This window comes from Melanerpes formicivorus, unplaced genomic scaffold, assembly GCF_026170545.1.
Source record: "Melanerpes formicivorus ecotype bairdi unplaced genomic scaffold, bMelFor1.0.p_v2 SCAF_13, whole genome shotgun sequence".
Classification (NCBI taxonomy): Eukaryota; Metazoa; Chordata; class Aves; order Piciformes; family Picidae; genus Melanerpes; species Melanerpes formicivorus.
Window position 1 is genome coordinate 592,022 of NW_027142365.1, and position 17,586 is coordinate 609,607.

Below are 17,586 nucleotides of genomic sequence, written 5' to 3' on the forward strand. Positions count from 1 at the left end.
AATTGTAATATGCAGAGCCACTGAAAAGCCCATTGAAAGCAATGAACACTCACAGACAGAGGTTTATTCTTTGCTTTGTGCCAGCACAACTGCATGTGCTGCATTGTGCTGTCCCTGCAGTCACTAACAGTTCTGTTAGGGCAGCACTTGCGCCATCAAAACTGGGCAATGTACATGGGAAACAAGGCAATAAACAATTAGAGTACAGGAAGCTCAGGCAATAAAAACCCTTTACATTGTTTGGCATGGAAAAGATCCTAATTCCTGAGGTTATGTTGAACCATCACACAAAAAACCCCACCTAGCTGCAAACTAGGAACAATAAAAAGGGCAAACAAAACCTCCTGCAGCAAATCTGTGATACTACAGCCTAAAAAATGCCTGAGGTTTGAAAGAGGTTGGTCAGGCATTGGAACAGGCTGCCTAAGGAGGTGGTGGACTCCCTGTCCCTGGAGCTGTTAAAAGGTGCAGACATGGCACTTTCAGGGCCCATGGCCAGGGCTGGGTTAGGTCAGTGGCTGGACTCTATCGAAGGTCTTTTCCAACCACAACAATTCTGTAGTTCTAAGGTTTGCCTGTAGGAGAAGCACTGACAGATCCCTCCAGCATCTAGGAGACGGGAACCACCTCAGGTACACTTCCAGTTCCAAACTGCAGCAGCTCGCTGTTCCATTGCCCATTTGCTCAGCTTCCCTGCAGCGAACCCTGAGACAAGGACAGTAACATGGACTAAGGAATACAAGCCCCTGCTGTACAAGGAGTTTATGGCATACAAGCTGCAAGTGCTCAGCTTTTTAGTTACTGCTATTACAGACTGATCTCCAAATGTCACAGTTTCTACTTCCAAAAGTTACACCAACAGTGGTGCTAGAAACAAACCTGTGCAAGCTGGGAACACAGAAGTGTTAGGCAACACTACACAGGTTCCCACAGCACTTAAATACAGCTGAGGAAATCCAGTTTCTAAGACCCTGAAATTAACAACAATTATTCAGATTAGTACTTTGCAGTGGATCTGGGCCCCAGATGAATCAGCACTGGCTTTAGAAACAGGCAAGCTTTAAAGAAGTGGCACAATGACACCGAAACAGGAGGGAAGAGTCCCTAAGAGGGTGAAGGTCAGCTAATGGCAAGCTTCTACGTGACATGAAGTGATCATGAGGTACACCACAGGAGTGACTGCCTCATTCAGTGCTGGGCTTTCTCTCTGGAAAGGCAAATTTACCCTGAGTGGCTCAGAGACTGAATGAGAGATTTCACAAGTCAAGATTCGATGGGGGACAAAGGATGACAGAGAGGATGTACTATACTGCCTCTGTGGATGAGGAATGAAGGAACAGCAATTAACCAGTCTCCCAAGGATACAAAGGAATGAACACCAAAAGTGCACTAAATAACCACCAGAGATCTGCAGCAGACCCTACCACACTGATGCACAACAACATTACTATGATTCATGTAATAGTTAATGTCTTTGTTTATAGCATTTAATTCAGAGCAGGTTTTGCTCAGGGTGTTTGCCCAGAAAGTGCCAGCTAGGGGGGAATGAGTTCATCAAAAACCATTTATTATCTCATTTGAACATTCCACTCCTAAAAATGTAAGAGCTGGGGAGTTACACACTGCAGTAACAAGCTTCAAATTGCTTTGCACATGAAGATTGCTGAGACAGCATAGAATCCTGGAATAGTCTGGGTTGGAAGGGACCTCCAAAGGTCATCCAGTCCAACCCCCCTGCAGCCAGTAGGGACATCAGGTTGCCCAGAGCCCTGTCCAGCCTCACCTTGAATATCTCCAGCCTCAACTACCTCCCTAGGCAATTCGTCCCAGCATGCCCTCCTGGACACACCAAGCATTCACATAAAACTTCCCAAGCTGCATGCACTGAAGAAGGTAGCAGCCCTTCAATGTTATGGGCTTTCTGAAAGCCATATTCAACTCTCAGGTGAGGTATGTGTTGAAAGAGGTCCCTGCAGGATCGAATGCAGCTGTGGTTACTCTCATAGATTTGGTGGAACTGCCTCAATGACTGCTCTAAGAAACTCAACCTTCTGCAGAGCTCAGGCTACTCTGTCTCCAAAGCAACAGCCTGTAAGAGTTCTTAAAAACATTATCACAGAATGGTTTGGGTTGCAAGGGACCTTAAAGGTCTAGTTCCAGCCCTTCTGCCAAGGGGTGAGACACCTTCCACTAGACCAGGTTGACTCAAGGCCTCACCCAACCTGGCCTTGAACACCCCCAGCCTCTCTGGGCAACCTGTTCCACCTTGCCATAGGCAGCACTTCCCTTCTGGTACAGCCACATGGAGGTGTTCTCCCTTCCTTCATCCTGGCAGCTGGCAGGACAGGAGGGGGTCAGCAAAGTCTACTAAGCAGAGCAGGGGGCAGCAGTCACAAGGAAGAGGCATCAGTGAGAAGGATGTAAGAAGAAATGAGAGAGGGTTGACAAGACACTGGAGGAACAGGAGGATCCTCATCCACACACATGCAAGGAAGCTAAACAAACCAAGCAACCCCCCACTTCCATCTCAGAGGCTCTTCATCTCCAAGGAACCTGGAAAGAGGCTGAATTGAAGGCAAACACAAAGATACTAATCCAGAGCATTTTTCTTAAAAGCCTGCCAGGAATAGAAAGATCAAGTAAAATCCCAGGTATGCCATTTGGGCTGTGCAGAGACAAGGGCAGAGTAACCAAGGCATTGTTCAAAGCAGTAACAAGTGACATGGAACCAATCCTGCTATCACACCAAAGGGCAGCAGCAGCCAATACAGATCAATTGTTCAAAGCAATACTCAGCTACATGGAACTCACCCTGCTCTCCCAAACTAAACATGAATTATTCCATCCAAGGTAAGCTCACTCTTGCTACCGCACAAGAGAGCAGAAATAACCAATAAACTAAACACTGTTGATTCCATCAAGAATAAGCTCTATGGAACTGCCCCTGCTATCACACAAGAGAGCTGAAGTGACTAACAAGCACCCCACAGCAGTGACTGTGTGTTACACATCTTGAGATGCAAGCTGCTGCATCTTGGACTCCAACCTAAAATCTCTTCCCCTTCAGCCATGGGCAATAGCTCCAATAAGTGCAGAGACTTGCCAGCCTGAAGCACATGATCTGGGAAGAAGAGCCACTACTGCCTGGGTCCAGCATGGCTGGCTACCTCCTTTTTCCAAACAGGACCTCTGCAAAGCCTTTTTCTGTCAGTTACTTTGTAAGTGCCTGCAGCCCTGACAGCCCCCACTGTCCCCACAAAGAGCTTCTTCATGTATCTGCTTTACGTAATTATCCTCCTGTGGCCAAGAGAATGGAATGGGAACATGTCTGCATGCTGGGCACATCCATTTCTGCAAGCCACAGAAACTCAGCACTGGAACAAGCCTCCTGAACCACCAAATCCAGCCCTCTGCTAATGTGCTCACCTAAGTAACAGCTGAGCTGCACACAAACAGAAAAAGGCTTTGCAAGGTGATTCTCCACAGGAGGCCATTCTGAAAACCTCATCTCTGACTGGGGGCTTTACTTCAGCCTTAAAGCAAATGTGAAGCTATCTTTCCATACAAATACAAAGCAGTTCTAAGGGTTCCAGTTCACAACATTACCCCAGCAAAACAAAACAAATCAGATCCTCAATTCCCACTGCATTTTTTGGCCAAGACAGCGTTCCTTTCTTACCTGCAATTACTTTAAGTTACAATGATATACTGAGGAGGATTTATGCTTTGAAAATATTCACAGATGACATTGGGTTGGAAGGGACCCTCAAAGGGCATCTTGTCCAACCCCTCTGCAGTCAGCAGGGACGCCTCCAACTACAGCAGGCTGCTCAGGGCCACATCCAGTCTGACCTTGAATGTCCCAATGGATGGAGCCTCAACCACATCCCCGGGTGACCTGTTCCAGTATTTCACCACTCTCATTGTGCAGAACTTCCTCCTGATGCCTAACCTAGATCTACCCTGCTCCAGGTTCAAACCTTTGCCCCTCATCCTATCTCTCACTCCAAGCCCTTCTGAACAGTCTCTCCCCAGCCTACCTGTAGGTCCCCTTCAGATACTGAAATGCTGCTCTAAGGTCTCGCCCAGAGCCTTTCCTTCTCTAGGCTGAGCCGCCCCAGCTCTCTGAGCCTCTCTTCATAGGAGACGTTCATCTTGGTGGTCTCCTCTGGACCCACTCCAGCAGGTCCATGTCTCTCTTTTGCTGAGGGCCCCAGAGCTGGACACAGTATTCAAGGTGAGGTCCCACGAGAGCAAAGTACCAGAATCACCTCTCTCAACCTGCTGGACTCACTTCTTTCTATTACCTATTAACCAAACCAATGTGATGCTTCTGCTCACGGGGAACTCCTCTAGATGCTCTGAATTCTTGACTTCCAGGATTATGTTTTAACTCACAAAAGGATTCTGGAGTCACAGAAGCACATAAACCATGGATCTGTAACTCTGTTTTGGCTGCTGTGTCTCAGGATACCACAGTGATTTAAAAATCCTTCTTTGGGTAAGAAAGATGAAAATTTCAGCCCGGAGCAATGATGATTTGGCAGGACACTGTGAAACCCTGAAAGAAGACAAATAGAAGGCTGATGCCTCTCTTAGAAACACTGATGACATGCTAAAAGCTGTGCCAATGCTATTGCTAAAGTAATGGAAGCAACAGTCCCTCCAAACTGAACATCTGTCAGCTCTCATTTCTCCTGCACTTCCATTCATATTGTCACAGCTTGGAACAGCCAGGCAGTGACTTGCAGACAAACACAACTACAATTACCACAATGGTTGAAGACTTTCACCTTTAGCTCAATTACTAACAGGTGTTGCTACAATTACAGTTTGCTTAAAACATGCCCATCAGCCACCTCTAATCAACTGTCACTTGCCTTTAAGGTTGGGGTCACAAGCCCTGAGTGCTTTAATTTCTCCCTGCCTGATGCTTCTCTCTTGAGCAGAAACCAGAACAAGTACATTCATAGAGTATTAGGGGTTGGAAGGGACCTCTACAAATCAAGTCCAACCCCCCTGCCAAAGCAGGGTCACCCAGGGCAGATGACCCAGGAAGGCAACCAAAAGAGCCTGGCACCTTCATCCTGACAGCCACCCCTGAGCTACTACTACTGACCACTGATCAGCTCCCTCTCAGCCTTCTCTTCTCCAGACTAAAGAGCCCCAGGGCTCTCAGTCTATGGTTCTCCCATTCACTACAATCCAGCTACATTTATCTTCCTGTTTATCAACAAGTACCCAAACATTTTCATTGTGACAGAGCTCTGTAGAACAACAGATACTGAAGCAGTCTGAAAAATGCTAACAAAACCTTGGGTCTGGAAATTGGCAGAAGGTATCTCAAAGCAAGGCGAAAAGCAGAGCCTGCCTGATAACCAGCACAGAAATCCCCATGGGGGTTTCTCTGCACTAAGGATAAAAGCAAGAGAGAGATCAAACCATGAGTGGCTTGAAAGTGAATCAAGATCAGCAGCCTGCTGGTTGCTCTTCAAACACCTCTATCAGAAATTCAGCCAGCAGGAGACAAGTTATAGCCCCCCTAAAAAGCATAAATACCATGTGGTGAAAGCTGTGAACCTGCTTTCCAATCTTCATTTAAATCAACACAGAGTACTGGGCTGCAAAATCTTCCTGTAGTACGGAGGAGGATGGAGGAGTGTGTGGAGCCCTGCCAACTACCCTTTGGCTGAGAGACGCTGTACAGTGCCAGTGGTTGGAGACCCTCAAGCACCAGCACTGAGTATCACCTCTCCTTGTCCTGTTCTCACACCTTCCTGTGGTACCAGCTCTGGCCAGACAGAGGACACTCACCTCATTTTTACCACACTTTGGCATTACTGAAGTCTGGTCAAATATTTTTATCTGGCTTATTTTCTCTCATTTATTCACAAATTAACAGGAGAATGAAGTGGCCTAAAAATGTTTCTAGGGTAGAGCTGTACCAGATGTTTCCCAGAAGGGGATCACACCTCTGAGGAAAAGTCTTGGTCTTGTCTGCTGCTACTGCAGGCCTCAAAGAGCAGCCCTTTAATTGGATGAGTATAAACCTGTTTGGTTTGGAAAACATGTTTACACTTCCAGATGATGTTTATTTGAGCTAAGTATTTTTAACTATATTAATTTACATGCAACCCTCCGCTCTGTGGTTGCAAACAACATTCACCTGGTAGTAATGGGCAAAGCACTACACTGCACCGGCAGCTGGAGGCGCTGCAGTCAGGGGAAGCACTGAAGCACTTTGTCCATCCCACTCTTATGGATGGCTTCATTCAACTCCATTTGGGAGGTGGTGCAGGAAGGTAAAATAGATAGTTCTAAGCCAGCTGCAAAGCTCAGATGTGCACACCAGGCTTCTATGGCTAAGCAACGGATTCCAATAGCTACATTCTGGATCAACCTCTCCTGAGCAGTTACAAAAAGTTAAGTAGGGTTCTGGTTTCCATCCTGATGCAGGTGAACACATCCCAGATGAGCCAAGAGGGCAGGAATCTATCATTTGCTGCTCTCTGATGGAGAAATTGTGTGCAAACTGCACGACAAAACCCCGTCCATGAAACAGCACAATGGCTAACAGCCCTTGACAGAGGCAAGGCAAATTTTACTAGAGAGCAGAGGAGGCCATTTCTGGCATAACCTTTCATGAGGCTGACAGATGCAGTTTAAAGCAACAGAGAACATTTCAAGCACAGAGCCTTTCCTTGGATCTGAAACAAACAGCAGCTTTCCAAGCTAACCACAAGACCCTGCACTCAGCAGCACATGGAAGGACTGAAGGCTGCAGTGCCAGGGTGTGTTTTGCTGTAGACCCAGCAGCTTCCTCAGCCCCCAGGAACATTTGCTTACCTGGAAGAAGAGTTGAAACACATGGCATCTTGGCTATTGTGCCAGTTTCTCCTATAAAAGATACTACATCTGCATACCAGGTTTGCTCTGAACAGATCTCTCATTTCTATGATCAAATACGACCCCAAATTTCAAGTCCCTGCTTCAGAGCAGCTTCCTGTGAGAGGACTGATGTCAGAATGCAGATCTCCAGCACCCCTCCATAACACCTGCAAGATCTCTGCTGGGGTTTCTGTCTGTGCTGTGGGGCACTCTGCTACTCAAAGAGGTAAAACCACCCCCAGGCTGTACCATTCCCAAGAGCAGGCTAGTCATGAAAGACTGCTGCAGAAGCTAACTCTACCAGGCTGAGCTTCTACCATGGCTTTGCCATATCTACTACTTCAATGAGCAAAAAGTGACTACAAACACACCATATAGTACTTAAAAGAGCAATGCTATGGAACCTGGGAAGATTTTGTTTCCCCCAAACTGACATTTTCACACTGCTCCAAAGGCCCAGTGTGCAAATAACTTCAGTAAGTGTATTCATGAAATGAACCACATCTTGTGAGACCTAATACCACGAGAGCCTATGTTAGTGTAAATGGGGGGGGGGGTGTGTGTGAAGGGAGGCTGGCAGCAGCAAGGTAGGTCTTTATTAGCAGCCTTCTCAATCAGAAGGAAAAAAGAACAAAAATCCCAGCCAAAAGCTGAAAATCCAAGAATCTGAGTGATTTTCCTTCAGAAGAGTTAGACAGCCCTTACCTGGGTTGCACAGCAGATCTAGAGGGGTTTATCTGCCTGGTTAAGCAAGGCTTTTAACAAGTGACACTGTAATTAGGCAGAATGATAGTGGAACAAAGGAAGTTAGAATCATGCACATTCAGTCTAACTTCAGAAGATGCCCACTCTTAATGGCATTTGGTGCCCTTCCTGTTCAGGGAGGGGAACTTCATCTTCAAGGTGCTGGAGCTGTGGTGGAAATTTCCCACAGCACCTGCACTGGCAGAATTTCTTGCTAGGAAGATGGCCACAAGTACTGTGTTGGCTCAGCCCATGCCCACACTCAACCTGCACCACTTTTTAATCTCCCTGGAGTATAGAGGAGGTTTCAATCCACGAGGCCAAGGATCCCCTAAGAATTCACACAATCCCAGGTGGTGTTATGCCAAGAGACTGCAAAGGAGAGTTACAGCCTGGCTTCCTCTGACCTGCTCAGCTGCTACCCAAATGTTGTACAATTGCCATGCTTAAGGCTGCTTTGATCATCATATCTCTCTAAAATCTGGAAGCAAGCCACAAGAGCATGAGTTCCTGACAAATCTCTGTCAAAACCAAGGTGAGAGATGGTGTAGAAAAGGGTTTTGACAGTCTTGATCTGACACTTCAGTAACATTTAAATTGCTTGGGAATTACAACTCCCAGCAAGCACTTCCAGGTGAGCACAAACACGTAACAGAGTGCCCAGCATTGACTGGAGGCACAGTGTTTAACTCTGCAAAGAGCAGTTACACATCTTACAAGTGCATACTAACTCTTAAAGAAAGGTCTTCAGGGTCCAAAGAATCCCCCTTATATAAACTCCCTCTAATTCCAACTCTGTGTCACAAGCCACGAGCAGATCTTTCTGCCTTCTTACGTTTTGCTTCCACAAACTCTCGATTTCTGTCCACATTAGCATCTCTACCTGCAAATTCACTTCACTGTATTGCTATCCTGACACCTGAGGCACCTCTATCCCATACCTCTCTCAGAAAGCTCTCACCCTACCTATTCAGATGACAAGCATTCCCCCCCCCCAATTCACCCTTACACAGATTTCCATCCATATTCTCTCTTTACTGGGTTCCAAACATCTATTTTATACCAGAGAAGTAAAAATACCCTGGGAGGTGCTGCTAGCAGCTGTCCATGTACCTAACAAGAGAGCCTTCTGGAGTGATAAACAGACAGTTACATAACGTAGACTTCTCCAGGGGGGACAAGGAAAACTCTAGAAAAATACTAAATCCCTGTAGATTATTCTTCCTTCCACACTGACTCTCCAGACAAAACAGAACATGTTCTGCCTCCACTGAAGAGCATTTTCAATTTCACCCATCTAGTATTACCCTAGGTGAGAAAAGCACCCCCATGCCCCTCTGCCCCAGGATTCAGAGGAACAGCAGTCAGCTGCTCTCCATACACTGAAGTGCTTGAACTCACCAATAAAGGGAATAGAAGCCAAGGAGTCACCAGGTGGGCTGGAACCTGATGCTTTCCTTTCCTCTATTCTTTTTATGTGGACTTCTCTTCGAGCATCGTTAGGTAACCAACAAGTAGTGTCTGAGGCTGCCTCTTGGTCGTTCACAGCAAGAATGTAGGACTGATGCCTCAAAGGCTGTGGGGTTTGGTGGCCAGAAGGAGACTTGTCCCTCATGACCACTGTGTCTTTGTCGTTTTCCTGAACATCCCTTCGCAGAACTCCAGGCTCACGGATACCTTCCCTTTCAAAATCTCGAGCCTTCTGTCTGACGGAGCCATCTACGTTGTCAGAGGTAGTTGAAGTCTCACTTGTCGGCTGAAGAGGTTTGGTGGAAGCTAGAGACAGAGGTGAGGCTTGGATGGGTTTGCCAGTTTCCGGCTTGTGATCTGGGGCACCTTCTGCTCGGATCCTGGACTGCTGGTTTAACAGACCGCCGTGGTGCAAGTGATTTACTGTTCTTTGGTCTTTGCTGGCAATGGCATCCAGGCTCTGGTTAAGAGGAAAGGATGGTTTTGCTGCATAGGGAGCAGAGTTCTTCAAAGAGCTACTTTTAGAACCTCTGGCTGGTGTGAGAGACAACCTCTCCTGTGAAATTGCTGTAGGCTTCGAACCCCCCCCCGGAGCCTGCAAGTCTCGAGAAGACTGCAACATTTTCATTTCTGGGGAAAGCTTCTGAAAATGAGACCCAGGCAGAGAAGCCCTGCTGCCTGTTCTCCTGCTGTCTAAAATATAAGCACTGGGAGCCACAGGGAAGTTCTGCCCTCGGAGGGACATGTGAAACGCATGCTGCCGGGATCTCTCGTAAATGCCCCGCCGGTCGTCCTGCTCCGTAAACCCTGCCCACTTGTAAGTCCTTCTCCTCTCTCCGTTCGTATCTGCGATCAGATTCTCAGAGTGGAAGTTCTCCAGCACTTCCCCCTGCTTGCTGAGATAGTCCCAGGAGCGAGCCCTGTGGTTCCTGGCATTAACTGAAGGTGAAGTCAGGGTGTCCTGCGAAGCGCTCCGGGGCCACTCCTTCATCAGCGCGGGGTCCTCCAGGCGCTCCTGGGACACGCTCCTCTGCCGCATCTGAACGGACTGGGGGACCCTGTCGTGAGAGGTGCTCCTGCGCCGGACCTGGGAGGCGCTGCGGCTCGGCACCACCTGGTTGTAGTCAGTTGTGTTCTGAGAAGCTGCCCTTAAGCTGTCCAACCTCTCCTGGATGGTCCGGGAGCCGTACATGTGCATGCGCCTGTTGTCGATGTACTCCTTGTACGTCTTGTAGGTCTTCCAGTCTATGTGCTGGTGGGAGGTGGGGGAGCTGTAATGGTTGGCAGAGGCTGGTGGCGAGTCTGTGGCTTGAGCAGGAGGTCGAGTGTTGGGGATTCCTTCTGCACACACTACATAGTTTGAAGCTTTACTCAGGGGTCCAGTTGGATCCACCGGTCTCGTTATCGGAGTCTGGGGAAGTACGATGGCAGTGGGCGCTGAAGATGGCGGCGCTGTGGTCCGTGCTTTCAGACTGCTCTGATCTTTTAAGCCATATCTTACCTCCTCTGTCCTGTGTGATGGACCAGCGTGGTTGTTTCTACAAGATGGCAAGTCTACAGCCTTCTCAGAAGGCACAATAACAGTCTTTACAGTTTCGTTGCAAACACAGACGGCCGTGTTTGACTTTGCAATGTCTGTGGGTGACGGAGGCACTTGGATTTCCATTCTGTAGGCCCTCTCTGGCTGTGCCAACGCCCGCACTGCTCGGTTCACTTGCTGCTTCCCCAGGGAGAAGTCCGAAGGTAGCTTCTCAGCAGCTTGCGCCGTGACAGAAGCTGCGGAGGTCAGGCGTGGGTAACATATTGGCGGTGGCTCGGGGATGTTGTGGGCATTACCACTGTAGGCTTCGTTGCCTTTCAGGTAGGCATCCTGGGAATATGCCTGCGGAGAGAGGAGGAAGTGAGTGCTCGGCAGCGAGGGAGAAGGAGAAGTTCACTGTTTGAACACAAGCACGGAACTCACACTGTCTATAATCTTAGACAAAATGTTAGTTACAAAGATAGCCCCAGCATTCCCCCCCAGGAGCAGAACCAGAACAAGCAAAACCATGGCATACACCCCCCTGACAGGTAGGAAATGAACTGACAAGCAATTGTAAGGAACACTGCCGGCAGGGCACCGAGGCAGGTTTCTCCACCAGCACAGAATGCAGTGTTTTGCTCCCTTTATCATTTTGCTTTCCATCAGGATGCTTCATGCATTCTTCCCAGTTGAAGTTCACATTGCTGGAAACCAGAGCTTCACAGCAACTGACAGGTTAAAATACTGCACAAATTCAGCCAGCACTAGAAAATTCTCTGTTCCCCATTTCCTCTGTCCACGCAGCGCAGCGAGTAAGAAAAGCACAGACAAAGATGCACCAAGACACCGCTCCGAGAGATCCTGCACCCAAAGGCTGTTGGTCCTGAACAGAAAACGAGTAAATCGAAGCAGTAACATCTTTGTTGTCAGCCAACACCCTGCAAGTCATCGGGCATTTCACAGGAGACAGCCAGCACAAGACACACAAATCTTACTGAAAACACAGTAATATTTAGCATTTTTAACTTCAAGGTTCAAAAAGCACAAAATTCATTCACTGCTGTCCATATGCTGCTAAAACACAAATTAACACCACAAATTCATTTCCTTAGTGTATTTTATAGGCACCTTTATGTTCCAGAGCCTGACTGAGCATGGATAAAACACACTAGGTATGCTTGTGAAGCCTTTTAGCAAAGCAGCATTTATCACTGTGGAATTAACAGAACATTCCAAGCAATAAATCCATCAGACGCATCCAGCACCCTTAAAACAGCACCCTATTACTGACAACTTCAGCATGACTTTGTGTGGTTTGAGCAGAAGAAACAAGCAGCCAAGGCAGAGCCTGCCAACGCGGCAGCCGATTAAAATGATTTCGCAGGGCTTTGACATGCTTAGGCGTGGTATCCCAGCACAGCATTTCCTGTCCAACTCATAACGTGCTCAATTCCACAATATCAGTATGCCCTGGCTTTTGAGTGCCAGGCAGGTTATAAAAGCCCAGAGCGCAGGCATAACATTAATACAGAGCAGAGTAGGGAGCAGGGCGAGGCATTTACAATGCTGCTGCAGCGTTACACCGAGCATTAGTGAAGTGCAAAACCATGAGGAGAAACCCGACCAATTAAGACAGGCACAAAGCACAAATTAAGAGATTAGCATCATGAAGAAAATTCAGCTCACTCTGCACCTAGCTCATTTCCAACAAACTTGCCGCTTCACATTCCTGCTTCTCACAAATCACTACCAACATGCCTCACAAAACCATCCCAGCAATGGCTACTGCACATTTCTTACCAGTGCTGTGACATCCTTTGTAAACTGCAGCTGGCAGAAAACAGGGAAACACAGTAAAAGCTGCTTACAGATGTAAAGACAGAATTATCTTGTCATATTGATGGTGAACACAGAAAGCTAAAAATACAACTGATTTCACTGGAAGGTACCAAGAGAGGCAAAGGGCAGCAAAGCATAAAAAATAACACCACGTCCATCCCCAGGTGCTGATCCGCTCCTCACATTCATCCTCTACCCTTCAGAAAGCAAAATACATTTGTGCCATTTTGCCTTGGTGCATCCCTGGAGCTGCCTGCAGAGAGCTCTGCCTCTATGCAGCGAGACTTCCCTGCCACCACAGCAACATTCCTGTCTCTCATTTCCCCTGGGCTGCTACTGTCCCTGCTTCCCGGTGACGAAACAAGGACTTCATTATGCACTGCAACCAGCACGCCCCTTCCTCACATATATGGGAACACGACCACAAGCTGTCAGCTGACTGCAGCTGCTTTCATGCTGTACATCTGAAATGAGAGCAATGATGCTGCAGAAACAGTCTGCTCATGTGATTTGGATTTTTTTCCCCCTCCACTTGTAGTAAAAATCCAGTTAGATTCCCACTTGCACATTTAATGGAGGGAAAGGACCTAGAAAGAGAACTGGCCTTGAATCTTTAAATAAATGGCTATTTAAGATCTTGAGAGGCTGCAAGAACTACAAGAAAGGAAAAGATGCTGAGGACCCAGAAAACAGAGATCAGAGCAAGAGACTCCTGGCACACAAGGCAAACAAAACCTATCACCCCCCACAATCAGAAAACAATTCCCCCTTCCCACAGCTGGTATCAGGGTTCAAAACCTGGGACAGCCACACATCACACCAGCACAGAATGCACTCTGTTCATGCTTCTGTACAACATCCCCACACCAAACAACGCTTCACTGACTTTGACAGCAGGAAGCCTGCAGTCCGAAACGCCTGTGATCTGCCTCACTCACTGTGTACAAATGAGTACAAAAAGATCAGTTCTCGACTCCTGACAAAATTCATCATGGCTATTAAAATGTCTTCTTCAAAAGACAGCATCCTTACAGGGTCCAAAATGTTATCAGATGGGCTTTCTGCCCCCTCCTCCCCCAAAGAGAGGATGTTCCCACAATTCCAGGTACTTCTGCACAGACAGGTAGCCAGTTCTGAGCAAGTTAGTGGAAAACAGGTTTGGATGACAAAGTGTGGTTCTTTCAACCTTATTCCACCCCCTTCCCAAGGGATCACTGGGAAGGAAAGCTGAACTTGCTTCCAGGAATGAGAAAGCTGACAAATGCAGGCTGTGACATCTTCACAAAGAATATTTCATGTCTTTATTTCAGAATTCTGAGGAAGGACCTACAGAGAAATACTGCAGCTGACAAAGGGGTGCCTGGATCTATGCCAAACTAGATCACATTGAATGATGCATTAGCAGCCTTCTTATTAGAAAAGATTTTAATTGCTGTAACCAGAAGGTGATGGTTTAAATTTCAGAAGAGGTTTGAAGACTGAAAAATGAAGTAGACCAAGGTACTACTTAACATTTATGTCCTCTTTTGACACGTAGGGTATTGGTGATTTCACATAAAGCACAGCTTGAATGCCCTCTTCTACCTTTTGTTCCTCGAGTGATATATAGTGTATGGCAGCACTGCTTTAATCTCTAGGTGACTGCAACACATACACTCATAAAAAGTCATTATACACTCATAAAAAGTCATTAGGGTATGGCTTAAAATTAAGTCTTTAAAAAGCTTCAAATTAAAAAAGGAAGGAAAAAGAGAAAGTCTCTTTGAATCTCCAGGTCAGTGATGCTTCAGCCAAGCCACTCCCACTCCTCAGAGCCCTGTACTCAGTACTTGCTCACAAGTTTCAACACAACAGGGGAAAAAAAATCAAATCAGTCTGGTTTGCAGGCCAACAACTGAGAGTGGCAGCAGCAGCTCTGGTGAGGAACAGCTCTGCAACAATTACTAGAAGAGAACTGCTGCACTTGCAGTAAGGACTCAGCATGCTTCCACTTACTGGGTAAAATTTCCTTCCCACTTTGCAATCTGGTTTTGTCTGCACCAAGTTTGCAAACTCCTATCCAGTGTGAACGTGTGTAGCCATTAGCACATGAAGGGCTCCACTCCTATGGTAAATACATTCATGCCACGTGATATAGAAAATGAATTTAAAGCAAATAAAACATTCCACAAGACAGTTATTAACCCTCAAACTCACCTGCAGGGGTCTGCTCCCTCTCTTCCCACCTGATTCAATGCTAAAATAAGGACAGCCGGCATCCAAGGATTGCTCTCAGCAAGAATCCTGGTGAAACCCCCCTGCTTTCCAGACCATGCCCTGCAGCCCTTAGTCCAAGGCCACAAAAGCATGCAGGCAGATGCCTCACTGAGGATGTGCATGCTTCACTACTCCTCACTAAAGGCTGAGTAATAGCACTGATTTCAGCTGAGCTGCCTGCAAAACTGCAGATCAGTCTTTGGATGAATCAGAAGCCAGCCTGCCCAGCACCTTGCATTGTTCCTTCCTTCTCCAATCAGTTTGGCTTCAGAGGATGTTTCTTTACTACTAAAGTTTTCTCATTCCTGGTCCTAACTTGTTCTTATCACGTTTAGCACAAGTATGGGAGCTGCTCACCAGAGAAGGGTTTCAGCTCTTAGAAGGAAACATTTTTCAGCTCTGGTTTGCTCTGGCAAGAGTATCAGTAACACAGCTCCAGTGCTTTCATGGCATTTTACTCTGAGACACCCAGCAAACATTGATAACATAGATAAGAAAGAAACAAATAAACCCAAACCAAACCCCACACCAAAACAAAGACATAAGTCCCACAAACAAAACGAACACCCAAACAACTGCACCCTTTCCTCCCAATGGCAGTGAAATTTTAGTCTCTAGATTTAATGCCTTGAGCCCAAGAAATTGGATTTCCAAATACAAGCTGTGCAAGAGACCTTCTTGCAAATCATCTCTTAAATTGAGGTGAGAAGGGTTGATGTAAACTGTATTTTCTGATCTAGGCAACGTTATACAACAAAGCTGAAGTCTCTTCTAGGTCACCATGTCTACACACCACACCCCTCCTTCCATTGTAGTTGCTGCCAGAGCTTTAATATTAACCTCTGTGCACATCAGTAACTGCGTCAGTACAAAATCTGGATGTAAACAAGAGCCCCGAGACTGGACTGAACACAGCTACTCATAAACACTTCTCTGCTGACTACAGGGGAAGGAAAAGATTTCATCCCTTGCCAATGAAATACCATATTGCTCCTTAGGTCTGAGGTGGTCTCAGGGAAAAAAGCAAAGGATACTCTGGAGGCTGACTGTGGGCAGAGCTGCAGTCAGAGGCATACTGAAGTCAGGAACTTCCTCATGTAAGAGAGTTCCCTTTTTTCTTATTTTACAGCAGAAGTGTATCACTGGCAACACCTTGGTGCCACAAGGCCTTGAGAGCTGCTGAATTCCACGTGACAAAGCAGCAAACTCTTTCCTCTCAGTCTACTGAAAACCTCCATATCCTTTGACTAGAAAGGGGTAACAGATATGCTTTAAGTGACTTTCACACACTCCCCTGGTCATTCCCACCCAGGACACTACTGTTTATGACAAGAGAAACATCTCTGCTCAAACATAGTCAGCTTTGACTTATTGATAGGCAGTTTCAATGGTCTGGAATGTTAAGGAAGGATTAAGACGTCAATTAAAGCTATGCAAGAGGGAAGTAAACACGTAGTAGTAAAGAGCCCCCCTGGAATGCTAGGACTTGTTGCAGCACATTTGCACTTCTCTCATAGGGACAGGCTGAAAGAATTTGGGCTGTTCAGCCTGGAGAAGAGAAGGCCCTGGGGAGACCTTACAGCTACAACTCAGTATCTGAAGGGGACCTCCAGGAAGGCTGAGGAGGAACTGTTTAGAAGTGCCTGTAGGGATAGGATGAGGGGCAATGGTCTGAAACCAGAGGAGGGCAAATCTAGGTTGGACACCAGGAGGCAGTTCTTTACAGTGAGAGGGGTAAAATACTAGACCAGGCTGCCCAGGGGTGTGGTTGAGGCCCCATCCCTGGGACATTGAAGATCAGGGTTGCTGTGGTCCTGGGCAGTCTGATCTAGCTGGAGGTGTCCCTGCTGACCGCAGCGGGGTTGGACAAGATGCCCTTTGAGGGTCCCTTTCAACCCAATGCAATCTGTGCATCTGTGACAAGCATACAAGGCAGTGCAAGGCCTACAGTAAAGCTGCCTGCGAGTGGGCTTAGCAATTGCAATTTTCTCTCTTTTATGCTCAGTATTTTCTGTGTAGCACAAGAAGTTTTTGAACCACTGAAGTGCCACAATTTGAAGAACTTTTTAGTATTAAATTTGTTATCCAAAGGCTACAAATCCACAACAATTCCATTAAATACACTTGGGAAGAACTATCTGTAGTTGACCTAAATGTGTCTTCCCAGTTGTATGAAGTCAGTGGCACTAAAACCTACAAGAGGCTAACATTCTGTCAAAAGTGGTTGAGAATGCTACTGAAATTGCTTACAGATAAATCACATTTGAACCACTGGGTGTAATACTCATCCTCCTCCTCCTCACAGTCTCAAAATGGTTACACATACACAAGTGTCTCAAAATGATCAAGAGAGTAAGTAAACTCATCTCAGATGTGAGGAGCTGCATGAAAAAACCCAGCTCCTGGGTGAGTGGGTTTGAGCCTGGTTCTCAGGAAGTTCAACACACCTGGCTCTTCACCATGTGCACTTACACATTGCAGTTTATTCACAGCTCTTTTAGACTTAAAGGGACACTAAAGGGGAGATGAATTCTCCCACTGTACATGCTGGACCTCAGTTCAAAGTGAGAATGTACAGACACTAGCATAAAAAAATATTTACAGCAGTTGCAATTAAAAATGTTGGTAATGAAACCTTCAGCACACTGATTACCTTGCTGCTCTCCTGGAAACCCACTAACAACAGCTAATTTTAAGCACCACATGCTAGTTTTATTTAGTAATGCTTCCCAACACCTTTAGAATTAGCCAACCCAGTTAAAGAAAGCAATCCACTTCATACATTCCAACATGAGCAAGCTAATTAAAAATGTAATAAAAATACAAACACTGCTCTTACTTGCAAGGAGATGCTAGAAATACCCTCT

General features: G+C 46.6%; 1 protein-coding gene across 3 annotated transcripts in view; it reads right to left on the reverse strand.

Moving 5' to 3' along the window:
* ARHGAP21 (Rho GTPase activating protein 21) overlaps positions 1–17,586 on the reverse strand; it is a 92,700-nt gene that overhangs the window by 17,710 nt on the left and 57,404 nt on the right. For 2 of the 3 annotated variants that reach the window (XM_068145746.1, XM_068145748.1), the window contains 2 exons: positions 12,425–12,454; positions 9,034–10,984 (listed from right to left, as the gene is read on the reverse strand). In XM_068145746.1, the coding sequence (XP_068001847.1) occupies positions 9,034–10,984; positions 12,425–12,454 (1,981 nt within the window). The remainder of the gene's footprint in view (positions 1–9,033; positions 10,985–12,424; positions 12,455–17,586) is intronic. The other variant, XM_068145747.1, reaches the window with a different exon arrangement.